This window comes from Lithobates pipiens, unplaced genomic scaffold (genome assembly GCF_037356315.1).
Source record: "Lithobates pipiens isolate NorthernLeopardFrog02 unplaced genomic scaffold, aLitPip1_a1.2 Scaffold_69, whole genome shotgun sequence".
Classification (NCBI taxonomy): Eukaryota; Metazoa; Chordata; class Amphibia; order Anura; family Ranidae; genus Lithobates; species Lithobates pipiens.
In genome coordinates, this window is record NW_027507891.1 from 367,121 (window position 1) to 388,073 (window position 20,953).

General features: G+C 52.8%; 1 protein-coding gene across 1 annotated transcript; it reads left to right on the forward strand.

The window, feature by feature from the left end:
* Positions 1-603: 603 nt before the first annotated feature.
* Positions 604-19,297, forward strand: EDEM1 (ER degradation enhancing alpha-mannosidase like protein 1). Its single transcript, XM_077467954.1, has 12 exons — positions 604-1,029; positions 1,847-1,919; positions 8,776-8,879; positions 9,911-10,082; positions 11,314-11,497; positions 11,676-11,850; positions 15,246-15,366; positions 15,535-15,705; positions 17,140-17,213; positions 17,381-17,477; positions 18,048-18,242; positions 18,556-19,297. The coding sequence occupies exons 1-12, from the start codon at positions 659-661 to the stop codon at positions 18,643-18,645; spliced, it is 1,827 nt and encodes a 608-aa protein (XP_077324080.1). The 5' UTR covers positions 604-658; the 3' UTR covers positions 18,646-19,297.
* Positions 19,298-20,953: the final 1,656 nt, after the last annotated feature.

Below are 20,953 nucleotides of genomic sequence, written 5' to 3' on the forward strand. Positions count from 1 at the left end.
CTGGAGAAGTCCCGGAGGATGGGAGAGGCTCTGGAGAAGTCTCGGAGGATGGGAGAGGCTCTGGAGAAGTCTCGGAGGATGGGAGAGGCTCTGGAGAAGTCCCGGAGGATGAGAGAGGCTCTGGAGAAGTCCCGGGGACGGATATGGGGAAGGTGAGGAGGAAATCAGGAGGTCTTGTGATGAATGAGGAGAACGATTGGGTCGGTATTTATAGGCGTGGTCGGTGATGTAGTTGGGGGGCAGAGCTGTGGGCAGCTTTGTAGGTAGTTGTTGGTATTTTGATTTTAATTGGTTGGTTGAGCGGAAGCCAATGGCGGGAAATCATCTTCAAATCTCATTGGACAGAGCTGGAAATTGGTGTCACTTTGGTGCCCTGGGGGGATGAATCTTTTGGACTAGGTGTAGTGGGCGGGGAATCCGCAGGTTGGGTGTACTAGGCGGGTCATCAGGCACAGGGCGGGGCTCCCTGTGGCACCAGGTCACGTGAGGTAAAGGGACGTAAACAAGGCCTAGGAGGCGGGGTTAGGCGCCGTGTCAGGAAGTGTCTCTATGGACACGTGACGACGCTCGGGTGACGTGCAGCCAGCTGATTGGCGGAGGGCGGCTTTCTTCTGTCGGCTAACACCAATAGCGGCCCCACGGGCCGGTGTGCCGTCCTATGAGGTGTCGGTGGGCGGGGTGTAAGGCGGAAGTGTCGGGGATGCGGTGTTGGTCGGCGGTGGTCGGGCTCTTGGTGCTCCGGTTGGGTCTGCAGGCTCTCCGGGGCTTCCTGTCCCCGGGGTTGGGGGGAGTGGAGGGGGCGCGGAGGTCGGTGTGCCGCTCCACGTACGGCCGCTTCCACCTGGCGGGGGATAACGATGAATACAGCCGGAGATACGGCGCCTTCCCCTCCCCCCTCCGCCGCCTGATGAGGGAGCGAGCGCGCCGCATGTTCAGCTTCTCCTACGACGGATACATGAGACACGCCTTCCCGGAGGACGAGCTCAACCCCATACTCTGCCGGGGGAGGGGCCCCGACACCGGCAACCCGTGAGTACCGACCCCACCTACTGACCTGACCCCCCCCACTGACCTCCTGACTCCTCCCACCAACATACTACCCCATCCTCTGCCGGGGGAGGGGCCCTGACACCGGGAACCCGTGAGTACCGCCCACCGACCCCACCCACTGACCTCCTGCCCCGCCCACTGACCTCCTGACTCCTCCCACCAACCTACTACCCCATCCTCTGCCGGGGGAGGGGCCCTGACACCGGCAACCCGTAAGTACCGCCCACTGACCCCGCCCACTGACCTCCTGTCCCGTTCACTGACCTCCTGACTCCTCCCACCTACCCCATCCTCTGCCGAGGGAGGGGCCCCGACACCGGCAACCCGTGAGTACCGACCTCCTGACCCCACCCACTGACCTGACTCCGCCCACTGACCCCCTACCCCGACTTACTGACTCCACCCACCTACCAACTACCCTCCACCACGCCTACCCACTGACCTCCTACCCCGCCCACCGACCCACTGACTCCGCCCACCAAGCTACTACCCCCCCCCCCCCACCTACCCATCTTCTGCCGGGGGAGGTGCCCTGACACTGGGAACCTGTGAGTCCCGCCCACCTACCCAATCCACTCAAGGTGGAGAGACCCTGACACTGGCAACCCGTGAGTACTGACCCGCCCACCTACCTGATCCACTGCCAGGGGAGGGCCCCGACACCGGGAACCTGTGAGTACTGCCCACTGACCCAGGGTTAATATGTGTGGTATTGTCATAAAAAGTGCCCCCGGGGGGAGTGTCTGCGGACCCGGGTCCTGCCCCCGGCTCTGCTAATCTCTCTGTCTTCTTTCAGATCGAACCTCAACATCAACGATGTGCTGGGGAATTATTCGCTCACCCTGATTGACTCCCTGGACACGTTGGCGGTGAGTTGTGTACAATGTGTCCTCTGAGCAGACCACACCTCACAATGTGATGCTGATCCATGATTGGAAGAACAGACATCCAATGAAAGAAAGGGGCGGGGCCAGAGACAGCCAAGCTGGGAAGGAAAGAGCTAGATGATGCTGGACGTCCTCCAGTCAGGAAATGGGGTGGGGCTCTATATGACTTGCTGCAGCTTCTAATACAAGCTCACAGTGTGCAGTGATATCAGAGGAAGCCACTTTTAGTGTAGGAGAGGATGGAGGTCAGTGGTGAGTTGTGATTGGTGTGGCCCGGTGTCGGGGGTGAGCTGGGATTGGTGTGGCTCGGTGTCGGGGGTGAGCTGGGATTGGTGTGGCTCGGTGTCGGGGGTGAGCTGGGATTGGTGGGGCTCGGTGACAGGGGTGAGCTGGGATTGGTGGGGCTCGGTGTCGGGGGTGAGCTGGGATTGGTGGGGCTCGGTGTCGGGGGTGAGCTGGGATTGGTGGGGCTCGGTGTCGGGGGTGAGCTGGGATTGGTGTGGCTCGGTGACAGGGGTGAGCTGGGATTGGTGGGGCTCGGTGTCGGGGGTGAGCTGGGATTGGTGGGGCTCGGTGTCGGGGTGAGCTGGGATTGGTGTCGGGGGTGAGTTGGGATTGGTGTGGCTCGGTGTCGGGGGTGAGCTGGGATTGGTGTCGGGGGTGAGCTGGGATTGGTGTGGCTCGGTGTTGGGGGTGAGCTGGGATTGGTGTCGGGGGTGAGCTGGGATTGGTGTGGCTCGGTGTCGGGGGTGAGCTGGGATTGGTGTCGGGGGTGAGCTGGGATTGGTGTCGGGGGTGAGCTGGGATTGGTGTCGGGGGTGAGCTGGGATTGGTGTGGCTCGGTGTTGGGGGTGAGCTGGGATTGGTGTCGGGGGTGAGCTGGGATTGGTGTGGCTCGGTGTCGGTGAGCTGGGATTGGTGTCGGGGGTGAGCTGGGATTGGTGTCGGGGGTGAGCTGGGATTGGTGTCGGGGGTGAGCTGGGATTGGTGTGGCTCGGTGTCGGGGGTGAGCTGGGATTGGTGTGGCTCGGTGTCGGGGGTGAGCTGGGATTGGTGTGGCTCGGTGTCGGGGGTGAGCTGGGATTGGTGTCGGGGATGAGGTGGGATTGGTGTGGCTCGGCGTCGGGGATGAGCTGGGATTGGTGTCGGGGATGAGCTGGGATTGGTGTCGGGAGTGAGCTGGGATTGGTGTGGCTCGGTGTCGGGGAAGAGCTGGGATTGGTGTCGGGGGTGAGCTGGGATTGGTGTGGCTCGGTGTCGGGGGTGAGCTGGGATTGGTGTGGCTCGGTGTCGGGGGTGAGCTGGGATTGGTGTGGCTCGGTGTCGGGGGTGAGCTGGGATTGGTGTGGCTCGGTGTCGGGGGTGAGCTGGGATTGGTGTGGCTCGGTGTCGGGGGTGAGCTGGGATTGGTGTGGCTCGGTGTCGGGGGTGAGCTGGGATTGGTGTGGCTCGGTGTCGGGGGTGAGCTGGGATTGGTGTGGCTCGGTGTCGGGGGTGAGCTGGGATTGGTGTGGCTCGGTGTCGGGGAGGAGCTGGGATTGGTGTGGCTCGGTGTCGGGGGTGAGCTGGGATTGGTGCGGCTCGGTGTCGGGGGTGAGCTGGGATTGGTGCGGCTCGGTGTCGGGGGTGAGCTGGGATTGGTGCGGCTCGGTGTCGGGGGTGAGCTGGGATTGGTGCGGCTCGGTGTCGGGGATGAGCTGGGATTGGTGCGGCTCGGTGTCGGGGGTGAGCTGGGATTGGTGCGGCTCGGTGTCGGGGGTGAGCTGGGATTGGTGCGGCTCGGTGTCGGGGAGGAGCTGGGATTGGTGCGGCTCGGTGTCGGGGGTGAGCTGGGATTGGTGCGGCTCGGTGTCGGGGGTGAGCTGGGATTGGTGCGGCTCGGTGTCGGGGAAGAGCTGGGATTGGTGTGGCTCGGTGTCGGGGAGGAGCTGGGATTGGTGTGGATCGGTGTCGGGGGTGAGCTGGGATTGGTGTCGGGGATAAGCTGGGATTGGTGTGGCTCGGTGTCGGGGGTGAGCTGGGATTGGTGTCGGGGGTGAGCTGGGATTGGTGTCGGGGGTGAGCTGGGATTGGTGTGGCTCGGTGTCGGGGGTGAGCTGGGATTGGTGTGGCTCGGTGTCGTGGATGAGCTTGGATTGGTGTGGCTCGGTGTCGGGGGTGAGCTGGGATTGGTGTGGCTCGGTGTCGGGGGTGAGCTGGGAGTGGTGTCGTGGATGAGCTTGGATTGGTGTGGCTCGGTGTCGGGGGTGAGCTGGGATTGGTGTGGCTCGGTGTCGGGGATGAGCTGGGATTGGTGTGGCTCGGTGTCGGGGGTGAGCTGGGATTGGTGTGGCTCGGTGACAGGGGTGAGCTGGTATTGGTGTGGCTCGGTGTCGGGGGTGAGCTGGGATTGGTGTGGCTCGGTGTCGGGGGTGAGCTGGGATTGGTGTGGCTCGGTGTCGGGGATGAGCTGGGATTGGTGTGGCTCGGTGTCGGGGATGAGGTGGGATTGGTGTGGCTCGGTGTCGGGGATGAGCTGGGATTGGTGTGGCTCGGTGTCGGGGGTGAGCTGGGATTGGTGTGGCTCGGTGACAGGGGTGAGCTGGGATTGGTGGGGCTCGGTGTCGGGGGTGAGCTGGGATTGGTGGGGCTCGGTGTCGGGGGTGAGCTGGGATTGGTGGGGCTCGGTGTCGGGGGTGAGCTGGGATTGGTGTGGCTCGGTGTTGGGGGTGAGCTGGGATTGGTGTCGGGGGTGAGCTGGGATTGGTGTGGCTCGGTGTCGGGGGTGAGCTGGGATTGGTGTCGGGGGTGAGCTGGGATTGGTGTCGGGGGTGAGCTGGGATTGGTGTCGGGGGTGAGCTGGGATTGGTGTCGGGGGTGAGCTGGGATTGGTGTCGGGGGTGAGCTGGGATTGGTGTCGGTGGTGAGCTGGGATTGGTGTCGGGGGTGAGCTGGGATTGGTGTGGCTCGGTGTCGGGGGTGAGCTGGGATTGGTGTGGCTCGGTGTCGGGGGTGAGCTGGGATTGGTGTGGCTCGGTGTCGGGGGTGAGCTGGGATTGGTGTGGCTCGGTGTCGGGGGTGAGCTGGGATTGGTGTCGGCGATGAGGTGGGATTGGTGTGGCTCGGCGTCGGGGATGAGCTGGGATTGGTGTCGGGGATGAGCTGGGATTGGTGTGGCTCGGTGTCGGGGGTGAGCTGGGATTGGTGTGGCTCGGTGTCGGGGGTGAGCTGGGATTGGTGTGGCTCGGTGTCGGGGAAGAGCTGGGATTGGTGTGGCTCGGTGTCGGGGAAGAGCTGGGATTGGTGTGGCTCGGTGTCGGGGAAGAGCTGGGATTGGTGTGGCTCGGTGTCGGGGGTGAGCTGGGATTGGTGTGGCTCGGTGTCGGGGAAGAGCTGGGATTGGTGTGGCTCGGTGTCGGGGAAGAGCTGGGATTGGTGTGGCTCGGTGTCGGGGAAGAGCTGGGATTGGTGTGGCTCGGTGTCGGGGATGAGCTGGGATTGGTGTCGGGGATGAGCTGGGATTGGTGTGGCTCGGTGTCGGGGGTGAGCTGGGATTGGTGTCGGGGGTGAGCTGGGATTGGTGTGGCTCGGCGTCGGGGATGAGCTGGGATTGGTGTCGGGGATGAGCTGGGATTGGTGTGGCTCGGTGTCGGGGGTGAGCTGGGATGGGTGTGGCTCGGTGTCGGGGGTGAGCTGGGATTGGTGTGGCTCGGTGTCGGGGAAGAGCTGGGATTGGTGTGGCTCGGTGTCGGGGAAGAGCTGGGATTGGTGTGGCTCGGTGTCGGGGAAGAGCTGGGATTGGTGTGGCTCGGTGTCGGGGAAGAGCTGGGATTGGTGCGGCTCGGTGTCGGGGAAGAGCTGGGATTGGTGCGGCTCGGTGTCGGGGAAGAGCTGGGATTGGTGTGGCTCGGTGTCGGGGGTGAGCTGGGATTGGTGTCGGGGGTGAGCTGGGATTGGTGTCGGGGGTGAGCTGGGATTGGTGTCGGGGGTGAGCTGGGATTGGTGTGGCTCGGTGTCGGGGGTGAGCTGGGATTGGTGTCGGGGGTGAGCTGGGATTGGTGTCGGGGGTGAGCTGGGATTGGTGTCGGGGGTGAGCTGGGATTGGTGTCGGGGGTGAGCTGGGATTGGTGTCGGGGGTGAGCTGGGATTGGTGTCAGGGGTGAGCTGGGATTGGTGTGGCTTGGTGTCGGGGAAGAGCTGGGATTGGTGTGGCTCGGTGTCGGGGGTGAGCTGGGATTGGTGTGGCTCGGTGTCGGGGGTGAGCTGGGATTGGTGTGGCTCGGTGTCGGGGGTGAGCTGGGATTGGTGTGGCTCGGTGTCGGGGGTGAGCTGGGATTGGTGTGGCTCGGTGTCGGGGGTGAGCTGGGATTGGTGTGGCTCGGTGTCGGGGGTGAGCTGGGATTGGTGTGGCTCGGTGTCGGGGGTGAGCTGGGATTGGTGTGGCTCGGTGTCGGGGGTGAGCTGGGATTGGTGTGGCTCGGTGTCGGGGGTGAGCTGGGATTGGTGTGGCTCGGTGTCGGGGGTGAGCTGGGATTGGTGTGGCTCGGTGTCGGGGGTGAGCTGGGATTGGTGTGGCTCGGTGTCGGGGGTGAGCTGGGATTGGTGTGGCTCGGTGTCGGGGGTGAGCTGGGATTGGTGTGGCTCGGTGTCGGGGGTGAGCTGGGATTGGTGTGGCTCGGTGTCGGGGGTGAGCTGGGATTGGTGTGGATTGGTGTCGGGGGTGAGCTGGGATTGGTGTCGGGGGTGAGCTGGGATTGGTGTGGATTGGTGTCGGGGGTGAGCTGGGATTGGTGTGGATTGGTGTCGGGGGTGAGCTGGGATTGGTGTCGGGGGTGAGCTGGGATTGGTGTGGATTGGTGTCGGGGGTGAGCTGGGATTGGTGTGGATTGGTGTCGGGGATGAGATGTTTTATGTCTTTCTATGAAGAGCTGCAGGTGTTCTGAGTTTCAGGAATCGGTGCTCCCCCTCCCCCCACCACCAGACACCCTCCTGGGGGACCGAAACCACCGACCTGAAACTGAATCTGTGACACGTGGGGGAGGGGGGAGAACTATTATTAGAGGGAAGTTTCCGGTGACATGGGGGGGGGGGAGCAGAACTGATGTGACTCTCGGGGGGCATTATATATATATATTTTTAATTTTGGCCTAAAGCTTGTGTAAGCCGCTCCATAGGGGATTCATTATCTTCATTGAACCAGCAGCTGCCCCCCCTCCATACATTCCATGCAGTGACACCCCCGTACTCGAGAGGACTATGTCCGCCCTATAAGCTTCCTTTGCCCGGTACCAGCGTGATCCAAGACCCCTTTGCCCACCCAGTCCCTTGTCGTGACATTAGTGTAGGGTGAAGAGAAGCACAAGACTGTTTATTCAAATACAGGTACAAGGAAATGTAAACTCAGGAGACAATCCCCCCCCCCCCCCTTACATAATGACACCGGGCGGGGCAAACTTTACCTCCCCCAGTAACATGACACACAGGGGTCCTCAACTTTCCAACTGTCTTTTTAGGAGAGACTGCAGAAGAAATCCCCCCCCCCCCCCCTCCCTTGACTCTCACAGCTAATGCACATACACAGACACATCCCATAATAGGCTGCTCCCAATGCATACAGAAACAATAGAACAATGGGGTACAGGCACACCTCAAACGTTTGAGACCAGGCTCATACAATATCCCAGCAATCGGAAAGGTGGAATTATTTATCTTCATATATTTCTTGTGGGATATTGTTCAGAAATATTACTGTCCCAAGTGAAAGATCCCCTTTTATTCCTTCATCACAAACCACACATAAGACCCGGGATAACAGGAAACGGCGAGTCCGGTGGGGCTGTACGGCGAGTCCGGTGAGGGCAGATCAGACTGCGGCTCTCGGTCACCTGCGCCCTTAATAGACACAGGGAGACTTACACATAGGAGGAGTTGGGGAGCTGGACAAGGAGATTCCAGAGCAATCTAAGGTAAGCTGGGTTCCACAAGTCCCCCGTCCAAAGTGACTCCCGACACATGTATGGGGGGGATCCCTCCCGTCACCCGTCTCGTGTATGGGGGGGGATCCCTCCCGTCTCGTGTGTGGGGGGGGGTGCCCTCTCGTCACGTGTATGGGTGGGATCCCCTACCGTCACTTGTATGGGTGGGATCCCCTACCGTCACGTGTATGGGGGGGATCCCTCCCGTCACGTGTATAGGGGGGGGGATCCCTCCCACTCAGCTAATATTTTCTACCAGACTTCCCGCCATCACAATGCACTGAATGTCCCAGCAGGCTGCTTGTAGAGAAGACAAGTGGTGGGGTGACATCTCGTCCTGTCCCCCCATATACACGCTCCCTGCTGCACCCCTTGAAGTCCCATCATTGTATGCACCATGTACAGCTGCACCTTTCATTACCCTCCCCCGGCTTCACTACACGGGGCGGTGTGTGGAGGGATGGATTCCATATTCCTGGACTTGAGTTCTCTTATCTGTCCGAGTCCCTTCCCCCACATATCTACTGTCTGAGAGTCCAACTGTGAAGCCAATCAATATTCTCCCTGCACGTCCCAGCATGCATTGCACACATCCTCCGAAACGGGAGATCCCAAGACAAGGCCCCCTCTAGCCCCACCCCCTTTCATTCATTGGATTTCAGTTCTTTCAATCAAAGAGGCTCAGCATCCTATGTGGGCGTTACCTATGCAAATACAGTCTGCCTTGGACCACCCACTCCTCCAGACTGACACCCCCCCATCAAGGCATTCTCCAGCCATGGCCTGTCTGCATTGCATAGAGAAGCAGAGTATTCCAGGAGAGGGGAGTTGGGGGAAGGGCAGCGTATTGATCTGTATAGATGATTGATTTCTTCTCTTGGCAGGTGATGGGGAATGTCACGGAATTCCAGAAAGCCGTCCGGCTGGTGATAGATACCGTGTCCTTTGATAAAGATTCCACGGTGCAGGTGTTTGAGGCGACTATCCGGTAATCACACTGAAGCCACATCCTCAGTCTGTCTTTCAGATGAATACAGACACAGTGGGGGAGGGGGGATTTACTAAAACAGGAGGATGGGTGCAATATCTGATGCCTCTCTGCATGGTAACCAATCCGCTCCCAGGATTTATTGTCAAAGCTTCAAAGAACAATCTAAAGTTAGAAGCTGATTGGTTACAATGCAGAGCGGCATCAGATATTGCACCCATCCACTCTGCTTCTCCCTCCTCTCTGCTTCTCCCTCCTCTCTGCTTCTCCCTCCTCTCTGCTTCTCCCTCCTCTCTGCTTCTCCCTCTTCTCCCTCCTCTCTGCTTCTCCCTCTTCTCTCTGCTTCCTCCCTCTTCTCTCTGCTTCCTCCCTCTTCTCTCTGCTTCCCCCCTCTTCTCTCTCTGCTTCCTCCTCTTCTTCTCTCTCTGCTTCCTCCTCTTCTTCTCTCTCTGCTTCCTCCTCTTCTTCTCGCTCTGCTTCCTCCTCTTCTTCTCGCTCTGCTTCCTCCCCGCTCTGCTTCCTCCCCGCTCTGCTTCCTCCCCGCTCTGCTTCCTCCCCGCTCTGCTTCCTCCCCTTCTTCTTGCTCTGCTTCCTCCCTCCATCTCTCTCTGCTTCCTCCCTCCATCTCTCTCTCTGCTTCCTCCCTCCATCTCTCTCTCTGCTTCCTCCTCTTCTTCTCGCTCTGCTTCCTCCTCTTCTTCTCGCTCTGCTTCCTCCCCTTCTTTTCGCTCTGCTTCCTCCCCTTCTTTTCGCTCTGCTTCCTCCCCTTCTTCTCGCTCTGCTTCCTCCCCTTCTTCTCGCTCTGCTTCCCCCTCTTCTTCTCTCTCTGCTCTCTCCTTCTCCCGGTGTGTAAGGTCTGCCAGTCTTCTGTCATATACTGAATACTACGTGTGGCCCTATCGGGGGTCACTGTTGGGGGGACCCCCCTCCCCCGGTATCTTGGACAATTTCTGTGCTATTTAGAACCTTCAGCTTTGTGTCACCCACCTGATTGATAAATGATGTGACCGGCCTGTGTCTCCCATACGCAGAATCATGGGAAGTCTCCTCTCCGCACACATCATCCTGACTGACAGCAAACAGCCGTTCGGTAACATGACAGTAAGCGGATATGATAATGAGCTCCTCCATATGGCTCATGACCTCGCCGTCCGCCTCCTGCCTGCCTTCGAGAACACCAAAACCGGCATGCCTCATCCAAGGGTAAGTGTCCCAGATATTACTTACTGACATCATTTTTTGGGGGACGTTTTGTTAGTGTGTGTTTTTGTTTTCCCATGACCAGAGCTCCAATTAAAGCGATTTTGTAAAGATTAGTATTTTTTTTCTAAAAAAAAAATTAAATAAAAATTCTTATACTTTCCTGCTCTGTATAATAGTATTGCACAAAACTCCTATTTTGGGGTCCCTTTCCAGTGCTTCTTTAGGCTCCTCCCTTTTTCTGCATGTGCCACCATAGGAAGCCACTTCCTCTGGTGGCACATTTGTGGGCTTGCTGGGCCAGCTAGGCTGTGTGCGTCTATTGAGAGGCACAGCATGGCCCCACCCCCACTACATCGCTGGATATGACTTACAGCTGGGGAGCCAATGGTTTCTGCTGCTCTTTGCTGAGCTTATGAGAGAAGCGGAGAGAAGACCTGCAGACCAACACAGCACTAAATGGATACAGGACTCGGGTAATTATATGTGGGGGGAGGGGGGGCACTAAAGTGTTCCTTTTTATATATTTTCTTTTTAACCCTAATTCATAGAATGCATTCAAGTGAAGAACCTTATGACTTTACAACCTCTTTATTTGTATCTGGCGAGGCACACCCTGGCATTAGTGTGTCATGTACCTGGTTGAGGGCGAGTTGACTAGAGGGTTTCCCTTGCACCTCCCTTGTCCCCATGGGATTGATGACAGGGTATAACGGGGCACAGAGTGGCACTGGTACAGTGGTTGGTAGGTTCAAAACTGATTTTAATGTGTTACAAGTGTGTGACAATGAATAAAAAAATAATAATTATATATATATATATATATATATATATATATATATATATATATATATATATATATATATATATATTACTGTAATTGTATCTTACTGTATGAAACAGATTCACTCTGCCACCTTCAGGATGTTGTAGCCTTTTGCACGTTGAAGGCTTATTTGTGTCATGAAGCCTCCAGTCTGCCGAGTGTCACCATGTCATAGCTGATCCGATAATCCTGAGTGGTCAGTGATGGCCGGGTTTGGTTGCCACCAGCTGTACAAAGTGTCAGCTGCTGGCTCTTTCATGGAGGACATTCTAATAATGGGAAATTGTGCAGAGAAACCGTAATATAGACGCTGTAGGTAGGAAAGACTTAGTGGTTGTAATAGTAAGGTATGGTGCATTGAGATAAAAAAAAACTTTTGGTAGCCCTTCCTGATTGTTCTCTTTCCAGGTGAACCTACTGAAAGGGGTCCCACCCGGCAGCCTGAACGAGACCTGCACTGCCGGGGCCGGGTCACTCCTGGTGGAATTTGGGATCCTGAGCCGGCTTCTGGGGGACTCGACGTTTGAATGGGTGGCTCGCCGAGCTGTGCAATCCCTCTGGAGCCTGCGCAGCAATCATACCGGGCTCCTAGGTAAGGAGGATACCAAGAGATGCTGCCCATCGTCCCACCGCCGGCCTCTCCTTCCCACCGCCGGCCTCTCCTTCCCACCGCCGGCCTCTCCTTCCCACCGCCGGCCTCTCCTTCCCACCGCCGGCCTCTCCTTCCCACCGCCGGCCTCTCTTCTCACCTCACTTTTCTCTACTTGCAGGCAATGTGGTGGACATCCAGACCGGGGAGTGGGTTGGAAAGCAGAGCGGCCTCGGCGCTGGTCTGGACTCCTTCTTCGAGTACCTGCTGAAGTCCTACATCCTGTTTGGGGAAGAGGAGGATCTGCGAATGTTTAATGAAGCGTATAAAAGTATCCAGAACCACTTACGGAGAGGGTAGGTTGGGGGCGGGGCCTGTAAAATCCACAAAGGATCAATAGGGAAAGATTTGCTCTTCTGATTTTTATTTATTTATTTTTATTTTTTTTAAATTGGCAAATTGTCAGATTACATTTGTGCTCTCCACTAATGAGATCAGACTCCAGCCAAACCTTTTTTGTTTGTTTTTGTTTGATAGAGTAGCAAGGGTTACCGCCGTTATGCTTGCACCACTCTTAATTGCCAGCAGTGTCTCCAGGTGCACCGCTGCATGTTTCTGTAACTCCCGCGTCTCCAGGCAGCCTCCGGTACGCCCCATAGTTGCGTGGCCTGCTATGCTCCACCATCGGTACGCTCTACTGCTTCTCCGCCCTCAGGTACGATCCTGCCATCACCAGGACCATCCTTCTCTCTCTGGAACCGGACACTTTCCAGAGGAGTGGAGGATGTTATTCTCTCTAAGTGGGGTTTCCTCCATATTAAAGTAGGAAGAAATGTCTTTATGGCAAAGGTAGTGCATAGGTAACTTCCTAATAGCAGAGAAATACACCGGGATACATAACCCGTCTTTATTGGGTCGGGAGTTGACTCTGGTAAACTTCCTTTTGCAAGATGCAGCTTCTCCAGAGAAATGGAAGAAATATCTTAATCCAGACATAACACACACACAGCAGAGGACACCATCTAAGTGCAGCATTAAAACATTTATTGTATGATGAAAACAAATTGGCAACTTGCATGAAGTAAGTTTTTTGAAGGCATGCAGAGCATAAGCAATCGGGACATCCAGGAACCCTGAAGCATGCAATCCAGAGATTGTGCAGCACTGACAGCTTGACAAAGAGGCAGAAGCGCCTTGAAATGCGTAGCCAGGGCCGTCTTTAATATTGATTGGACCCTGGGCAAAAAAAAATTCTTTTGCTCACCACCTGCTCGGAGACATGCAATAAATAGCAGCTAGACCCAGAATCCATTTACTGAATCGGATCAGGCAGCGATTGGTTTCCAGAGGTTACAGTGTATCATTACCGCTCACTGACTGGTTGCTAGAGGTTAAACCACACATTACAGCGCGCTGATTTGTTGCTAGAGGTTAAAGCACATGATTTCTGCTTGTTGATTGGTTGCTAGAGATTACTGTACATCATTGCTGCTCACTGATTGGTTGCTAGAGGTTACAGCACAGCATTTCCTCCCTGCCTGCACACCATGGACTGGGGAGGTGAGGGGGCCCATTAGCCTCCCTGGCGGTATATTTATGTCAGATTTTTGCATCTCAAAGCGGTACAATTGTTTTGCATAGAAATTTGGCGTTTTATATTGTAGGCCTGTAATTCTTAGCAATAACTCACTTAAATCTCTCCAAACCAGAGTCTAGTAGACATCCCGGGAATGATAAAGCTTGAAACACAAAATCATAAATTATAATAAAGAACTATAAATAATTATAAAAATTAATAATATAATAAAATTAATTTCCCCACGATTAACTATCGCTTAATTCTGCAAGTGTTCGAATTTACTATCGCTGTTTTCTAGCTGGTCTAAAAAAACACTTTTGACATAAAGGGACACTCTGCAGGATCCTGGGGACAAGGGAGGTACACTGCACCAGGATCCTGCAATGCAATACCGAGTGTGGCTCGGGGGTTACCGCTAATGCTACTGAAATTTAACCCACAAACCACACTCAGGGAAAACCGCCAAGGAGGTTAATAAACATCCCTAGGGATCCTAGGACTCTTGGGATCCGTGACAGTGCTGGGGGAGGGGAGTGTGTGATCAATGGCAATGCTGATTTTTTTTTTTTTTTTTTTTTTTTTTATTATTATTATTTATTTGTTTTTTACCGACTACCAATATAAAGGAGTTTCATCACTGGGCACCAATGTAATGGGGGTTTACACTGACCACTAATGTAATGGGGGTTTACACTGACCACTAATGTAATGGGGGTTTACACTGACCACTAATGTAATGGGGAACATTCACACTTGCCCCTAGTGTGAATGAGAAGATTTATATTGACCACTAAGGAAACAGCCATTTAGCCTGCGTTCACATTTGTGTGCGTCGGGAACGCATGCAAAAATCGATTTCCTTACACCACAGACACGTGCTGCCCTTTAGCAGATACTCAGCAGTGCCATCAATTGTTTTTGTGTGTGTGATTTTGAGAGGTTTTGGGACTCTCTTCCGCATTTGTAGCACATAGAGCAGCCCATTGAAATGAATGGACTGCCCTACATGTGACCTCCACCTTTATCCACCCTGTCAGTCACCTTTGCATTCTAAGACCCCTGCTAACCTGTACCCCAAACCTCCCCCATCATCTACACTCCAATCCCCCTCCCCTTTAACTCTACCTGCCTCCTCTGCTCATCTTTTGCACCCACCTTCCTTACCTCCATACATCCCCTCCTTGCTCCTGTGCACCCCAAACTGTAATTCCTTCTCTGCTTACCCCACACTACCCCCCCCCCCCCCTCCACTAATTTGCTTACCTTTTGCAGAACGGGTTAATGATAGGCTTAATGACCTCGGTTGTAGGCAGGACTTTCCGGCATGCCCCTTTATCTCCCCGGTGGGCAGCATTCAGTATAGGTGATGGTGGACATGACCTCAGGGGGGCATAATATACATACCACTGCTATTTACATATCAATGCCTGTATTTACATGTAAACACAGGGTCTGCAGGTGAGCCATCTGTACACAACAATAGGGCAGAGCTAGTAACAGAACTTCACACTGAGATATCAGGACACAGCACGGGAATAAAACCTCAAGGGACGAGGGGATTTAAACTGGGATAGTTGACAAGTATGAGGCAACTGCTTTGGCCCCCACAACAATGACAGTGCCCAGGGCAGCTGCCCCCTGTGCCCTACCTTAAAGTTTGCCTTGTGCGTAGCCACGCCCAGGGCAACGCTCCCTCAGCATCTGACCTGATCCATTGGGTTCCTGTGGAATCTCCTGCTGTCAGGCTTGATAAAGAGGCAGGAACACCTTGAAATGCTAAGCCATGCGCACAGAATGTCCAACCTCAACTATTGGGTTCCTCTGGAGTGTCTTCCCGCCCGAAAAGTGTGCTGTGCTTCCTGTTCCTACCAGTCCGGTGGCAGTGCAGTACAATCCCTGGACTGGATGCTTCTGCTACAGGAGTCCCTGGATTTCTTACGCTCTACTTACAGTAGCTTCACAAACTTCGCACTTAGATGGTGCCCTCCGCTGTGTGTGTCCATCTTAAAGTAGAACTAAAGGCAACGTCCATTTTTTATTTTTAGATAGAGTAAGAGAGGGCGGTTGCAGTGGGAGGGGGCAGTTATGGTATGCAGAAAAAAGGAGACCTCCGGAGTGTAGATAATGGGGACAGTTCATATAAAGGATGTTAATTGTGGATTTGTCCTTCAGGCGAGAAGCGTGCAATGAAGGCGAGGGGGACCCGCCGCTCTACGTCAACGTAAACATGTTTAATGGGCAGATCATGAACACCTGGATCGACTCTCTGCAGGCGTTCTTCCCCGGCCTGCAGGTATGATGTGACCCCCGAGCAATCCCATCATTTGTCTCCTCCTCCCGCTGATCTGTGTCTGTGGTGTTCATCTTCGGTGACAATACCACCTTGAAATGTTTGGATGTTGTCATGGAGGACGCCTGGAAACCATTACTGTGATCCTAATTGTAGATTTCATGGTTACAGGTGCTGAAAGGAGACATCGAGGACGCCATCTGTCTGCACGCGTTTTACTACGCCATCTGGAAGAGGTTCGGCGCTCTGCCCGAGAGATATAACTGGCAGCTGCAAACTCCCGACGTCTCCTTCTACCCTCTGAGGCCAGAGCTGGTGGAATCCACCTACCTCTTGTATCAGGTAAGTCTTTACCGGCTTATGCCACATTAAATGGTTTTGCAAAATGTCTACCTGAAGGCGTGAACGCAGTCTGTGGTAGAAGAGCAATTTAACCGACCAACCAAAGTGCATGTACTACGACTGGGCGGCATGTGCAAGCAACCGCATGTACGTCATTTTGTCTGCTCAGGCTATGAAAGGGGGGGAGGGGGAAGGGCGCCCCCCACAATCATTGTGCTTCAGGATCACAATGTCGATAAACCTGTTAAGAATTCATTCCTCACACATGTTTCCTATGCTGTGATTGGTCCACAGCTATCACATGGTACCTGGGCCAATCACAGATCACTAGTGATCACAGCTGTTTTGAATTTAACCCATCTATGACAGTTGACAAAACATGGCTGTTACAATGATCTTAATTGTAAAGGCAAGGAAAAAAATAAATAAAAATAAATCCCTGATTACCCCCAGTAGTAGTGCGGCGTCGCTACTTTGATGAAAGTATGTTAAAATAATAAATAAAATAAAAAATGATTTCCAATTTATTTATTTTTAAACATACTGTCACCAGTGAGAATCCCTGATCACCGACACACCAGTTATATGATGACACTTTGTGAGAGAAAATGTTATAAAAAAATAAAATAAAAAATGTGACAAATTGGAACCAACTTTAAAAAACTTGCCATGTATTTTAAGAAATACTCCAGACTCTCTACTTCCAAAAAGGGGTGATTTTTTGGGGGGGATTTGGGGGAAATTTTCTACTCTTCTGGCGCTTTCGGGCCTCAAGAAATGAGATGGGCCGTTAGTACATCAGGACTGATGGATTTTCAGAGATCTGTCTCATAGTTTGTGGACTTTATAACTTTCACAACATTAATATACACTTTTACCAAAGACATGTAACATGTTGGCTTAAATTTATGAAGAAATTAGATTTTATTGGATATTTTTTATAACAAAGTATTATTATTTATTTAATTTTTTTTTTTTTTTTTTTAAATTTTCAGTCTTTGGGCTTTTTTATTTTTTGTTTTATAAATAAGCTCTGTTTGCGTAAAGTAAAAAAAAAAAAAAAAAAGAAAATATAAATGTAATTTTGGGTACAGTGTTGCAGGACTGCACAATTGTTTAAAGTAGTGCAGTGCGCAATAGCGAAAAATATCCTGGTCATAAAGGGGAACCTTCTGTGATTTTGGGTCTGTTGTCCATTTACCTTCAGAAGTAAAACGCGTCCTCCATTACCATATTTTTTTTTTTTTTCCCAAATGTGTTTTGGGAGGGGGGTTAAAATAAACAGAACAGCTACATCATTGCTCTGCTAATAAGCAAAAGTTGATTTGATATTTGGGTAAACCGTGTGTGTATGTATGTAATAAATAAATATATATATATCTCTGTTACCTGTATTGGGATCTGGTTGGTTGCATTGATGTCTCTCTATTGCAGGCCACTAAGAATCCCTTCTACCTCCATGTGGGGATGGACATTCTCCTCAGTCTGGAGAAACACGCCAAAGCTGAGTAAGTGTGTCGGGTGACTGATAATCTGTGTGTGTGTGGGTGTCTGTGTGTGTGGGTGTCTGTGTGTGTGGGTGTGTGGGTGTCTGTGTGTGTGTGTGTGTGTGTGTGTGTGTGTGTGTGTGTGTGTGTGTGTGTGTGGTATAGAACTGACAGTCTTTGTTTGGCAGATGTGGGTACGCCACCCTGCACCATGTGGTGGACAAGTCACAGGAGGATCGCATGGAAAGCTTCTTCCTGAGTGAGACCTGCAAGTATCTCTTCCTGGTGAGTGCACAACTCTTCTCCTTCCCTCCTTCCTCCTCCTCCTCCTCCTCGTGAGGAAAGTCCGTGTCCCATCCATGATTGCAGACCGAAGTAAACACCAAATCTTGTGTGTGTAATAAATAAATATTCCATCTGAGCTCTGGTGACTCTGCATTGTTGGGGCACAGTGACTACATTTAGTTTGAAAAAGCTGCATATTATATATATAATATAAAAATCACACACACTTTATTATTTATTTTATTTTTTTAATTTTCCAAGCTTTATCTTGACATGGATGGGTTCATAATATCAAGTCCAAGCACCCGGCCCTCCTTCTCCCGCCTCGGCTCCTTCTTCACTGACATGTTTCTCATAATAAAGCCCTGGCTGGGGTGAAACGCGTCAGTAGAGGAGGGGTGGGGTCTGTGGAGGGCAATGTGCTTAGACTTGATATTATGAACCCATTCATGCTACAATACAGAAAAATAAAAAAGATTTGGCAGATGTGCAGCAATCTCTCTGAATTTGGAACTGAAATGTAATTTTGTCTTTTTGGATGGACTGACTGTTTTTCTTTCCACCTTCCAGCTCTTCGATGAAGATAATCCGGTGCACAGGACGGGTAATAACTACCTGTTCACCACCGAGGGGCATCTTCTCCCCCTGGATCCTCGCTTCAGGAACAAAGCATGGAAGGACATCTTCACCCCGGAGAACAAAGCACAACCCCCAGCACAGAAACTGTCCCAGACCAAAGTGCGATCCGCAAACACCAGCACCAATGTAAGTACCAGAGACGGGGGCAGGGGCCCCCCTGAGTGCTCTCTGTATTGGGGGGGGGGATCCATAGTGATGTCACACTGAGCCAAAGTGGGCGGGATCCTGGAGTTCAGCCAATCCACATTCTACTACCACTTGAAGAACCCCCCCCCCCACCCCACCCCATGGCATCCTATGTTTTCGGTTCACTTTATAGATGAAGTGTTTTCTCTCTTCTCCACCAATGTTCATCACAGGGCGGAGAGACCCTTTAATATAGAATATGTGGGCGGGGTCTGTGCTCGGTATTGTGGGTAACGCTTTGTTTTGTGTTCAGTGTTACAGAGTCCCGGAAGAGCGGCGGTACTCCCTCCCTCTGAAGAGCGTCTACATGCGTCAGATCGATCAGATGGTGGGGCTCCTATAGCGCCTGTGATGTGTGCCTCGGAGTCTCGGGGCCCCTCAGACCTGGAAGAGCTCCCGGTTCCCGACGCAGCGCCCCGGGGCGGAGGAACCTCGCTGTGCCCCGGGGCGGAGGAACCTCGCTGTGCCCCGGGGCAGAGGAACCTCGCTGTGCCCCGGGAAATCTCAGGGATTGACTGCGCCAAACTTGCACACCCGTTCTTGTCTTCCAAAGCTGCTTCTCCCTTCCCCCGCTCTTCACCGACATGTCCCCAGGAACCGCACAGGATCTCTCGCCTCCCGCCTAATCCCCTGCCGCCATTTTGTGTTCATTTTAGCTTTCCATGTGAGTGTTCGATCGTCTGGAGCCAAGTTACACATTGCCAAAATGACTCGAGCCAAACGCCTTCAGGATTTCTGTCTGCGGGTATGTGATCACGTGACGTCTGTTGGTGATCATGTGACATCCTATCTCTTACCCTTAGTGCCTTCGGAGAACTTCTCCGTCATATCGCCCTCTCCTGGCCGCTTTGTGCCTTCACACCTCCCTCTACGTCTCTTCCTTTATGATTGCACAGCGGGGCCCAATTTTAATCCTTTTATTTTTTAAAAGAACAGGAAATACATTTATTTTTATTTAAAGATATAAATATATTAAATTGATTACTTTTTCTGCTGGTCTGTGACCCTTCGCTTTACTATAACAATTGCACTGTGACTCCTCCCACTGCATCGTGACTCCTCCCACCGCCCAGTCTGTGAGCCAAAGAGGGTTACTTTACCAAAGCAACAATGTAACCCTGTGTATAGGGGAGGGGTCTGCGCCTGCCCCCCCCGCCTGTGTATAGGGGAGGGGTCTGCGCCTGCCCCCCCGCCTGTGTATAGGGGAGGGGTCTGCGCCTGCCCCCCCCCCCCGCCTGTTTATAGGGGAGGGGTCTGTGACTGAGGGGTTCTGTACACCTGTCTGAAGTGCTGCTTTCACCCACACAGACTGGGGGGGTTCTGTGCTGATGGCCTGTTTCAGTCAATGACAGGCAAGTAGCTGCACAGATCTGTAGATACATCCCTGGCTGTAGGCTGCCACAGGGAAAACCTTTTTTTTTTTTTAAACCCCCTGTGGGTTTATATGGCCTATCCCCTGGGGGTACCATATGGTACCCCTGTGATAAGGAGGTTCTGAGCTGGGGTCCCTCCTTACACTGACCTTTCTACCATGGAGGAAACTCCCGGAATAATCTTTATGTCCCCAGGAATCCCCACCGATTGTCACATCAACATCTCACAGTAGATTATCGGGATCCATAAGCTTCAAATACAACACCAAAAATTACCATAAAAAACTTGGTTTGGACTCCGGGGTGTAAATGTATTACAATTCATTAGAAATGTTCTGACTAAAAATTATAGAAGTTTAAAGTGTAATAAAAAAAAAAAGGCCTTATACCCGGTGTATTTGTCACCCAATGGGGGTAACTTTTAATCCCCCCCGCCCCCCCCAGCACAAAATTACCTACAATAATAAACCAGAAAATGAAACGATCCTTCCAGTTGGTGGGAGAACGATCGATCCCCTTCTATTAGCGGTTGGAGGAGGGGGGAGGACTCTCTTACTTTACCATCAGTGGGAAGATCGCTCCTCTCATAGACAGAAATCGTTCATTGCGTGGGGATCACACAGGTGAGTGATAATAAATGGCTTCAGCCAAACACTGACCATGACTGAAAGAAAAGTTTTTATATTCTCTGAAAAATGGAGAAGAGGGGCCTGGAAATAACATGGGAGACACGCGGGATGTAAGAGTCATAAAGCAGTTCAACCTAAACAGAAGAATGGAAATGTCATATATTGCAGTCTTCCAGTCTCCCGTGGGGTAGCGGGTTGTCCCCCCCCCCCCCCCCCATTTATTTTCATCAGGTGATCCTGCCAACTCCTCCTGAGAAATGTGAAGAACGAGCATACCACGGAACTCAAGAGTTCAGGAGGTTTTCATTGTTTGTGACAAAAGAATAATTCCAACGCATTTCGTCACCCTCATCATCAGGGCTGTGAAATTACAAGACAATGGATGACATGGCAGATATAACTAAAAGTGTACTAACAGCGATAATCAAATATAATATACATAACTTTACCATACGGTCACTCTATATCCACTGTATTATTTATTTTGTTTTTTATTGCTGTCACAAGCAATGTAAACATCCCATGTGACAGTAATAGGAGGTGACGGTCCTCTTTATGGAGAGATCCGGGGTCTATAATGAATGTAAACATCCCGTGTGATGGTAATAGGAGGGGACGGGTCCTCTTTATAGAGAGATCCGGGGTCTAT

Coding starts and splice junctions, on each gene's coding strand:
- EDEM1 (XM_077467954.1), top strand. CDS start 659: ATGAGGTGTCGGTGGGCGGGGTGTAAGGCGGAAGTGTCGGGGATGCGG. Junction 8,880..9,910: donor GTGTTTGAGGCGACTATCCG/GTAATCACACTG, acceptor TCCCATACGCAG/AATCATGGGAAGTCTCCTCT. Junction 15,706..17,139: donor CCACCTACCTCTTGTATCAG/GTAAGTCTTTAC, acceptor TCTCTATTGCAG/GCCACTAAGAATCCCTTCTA.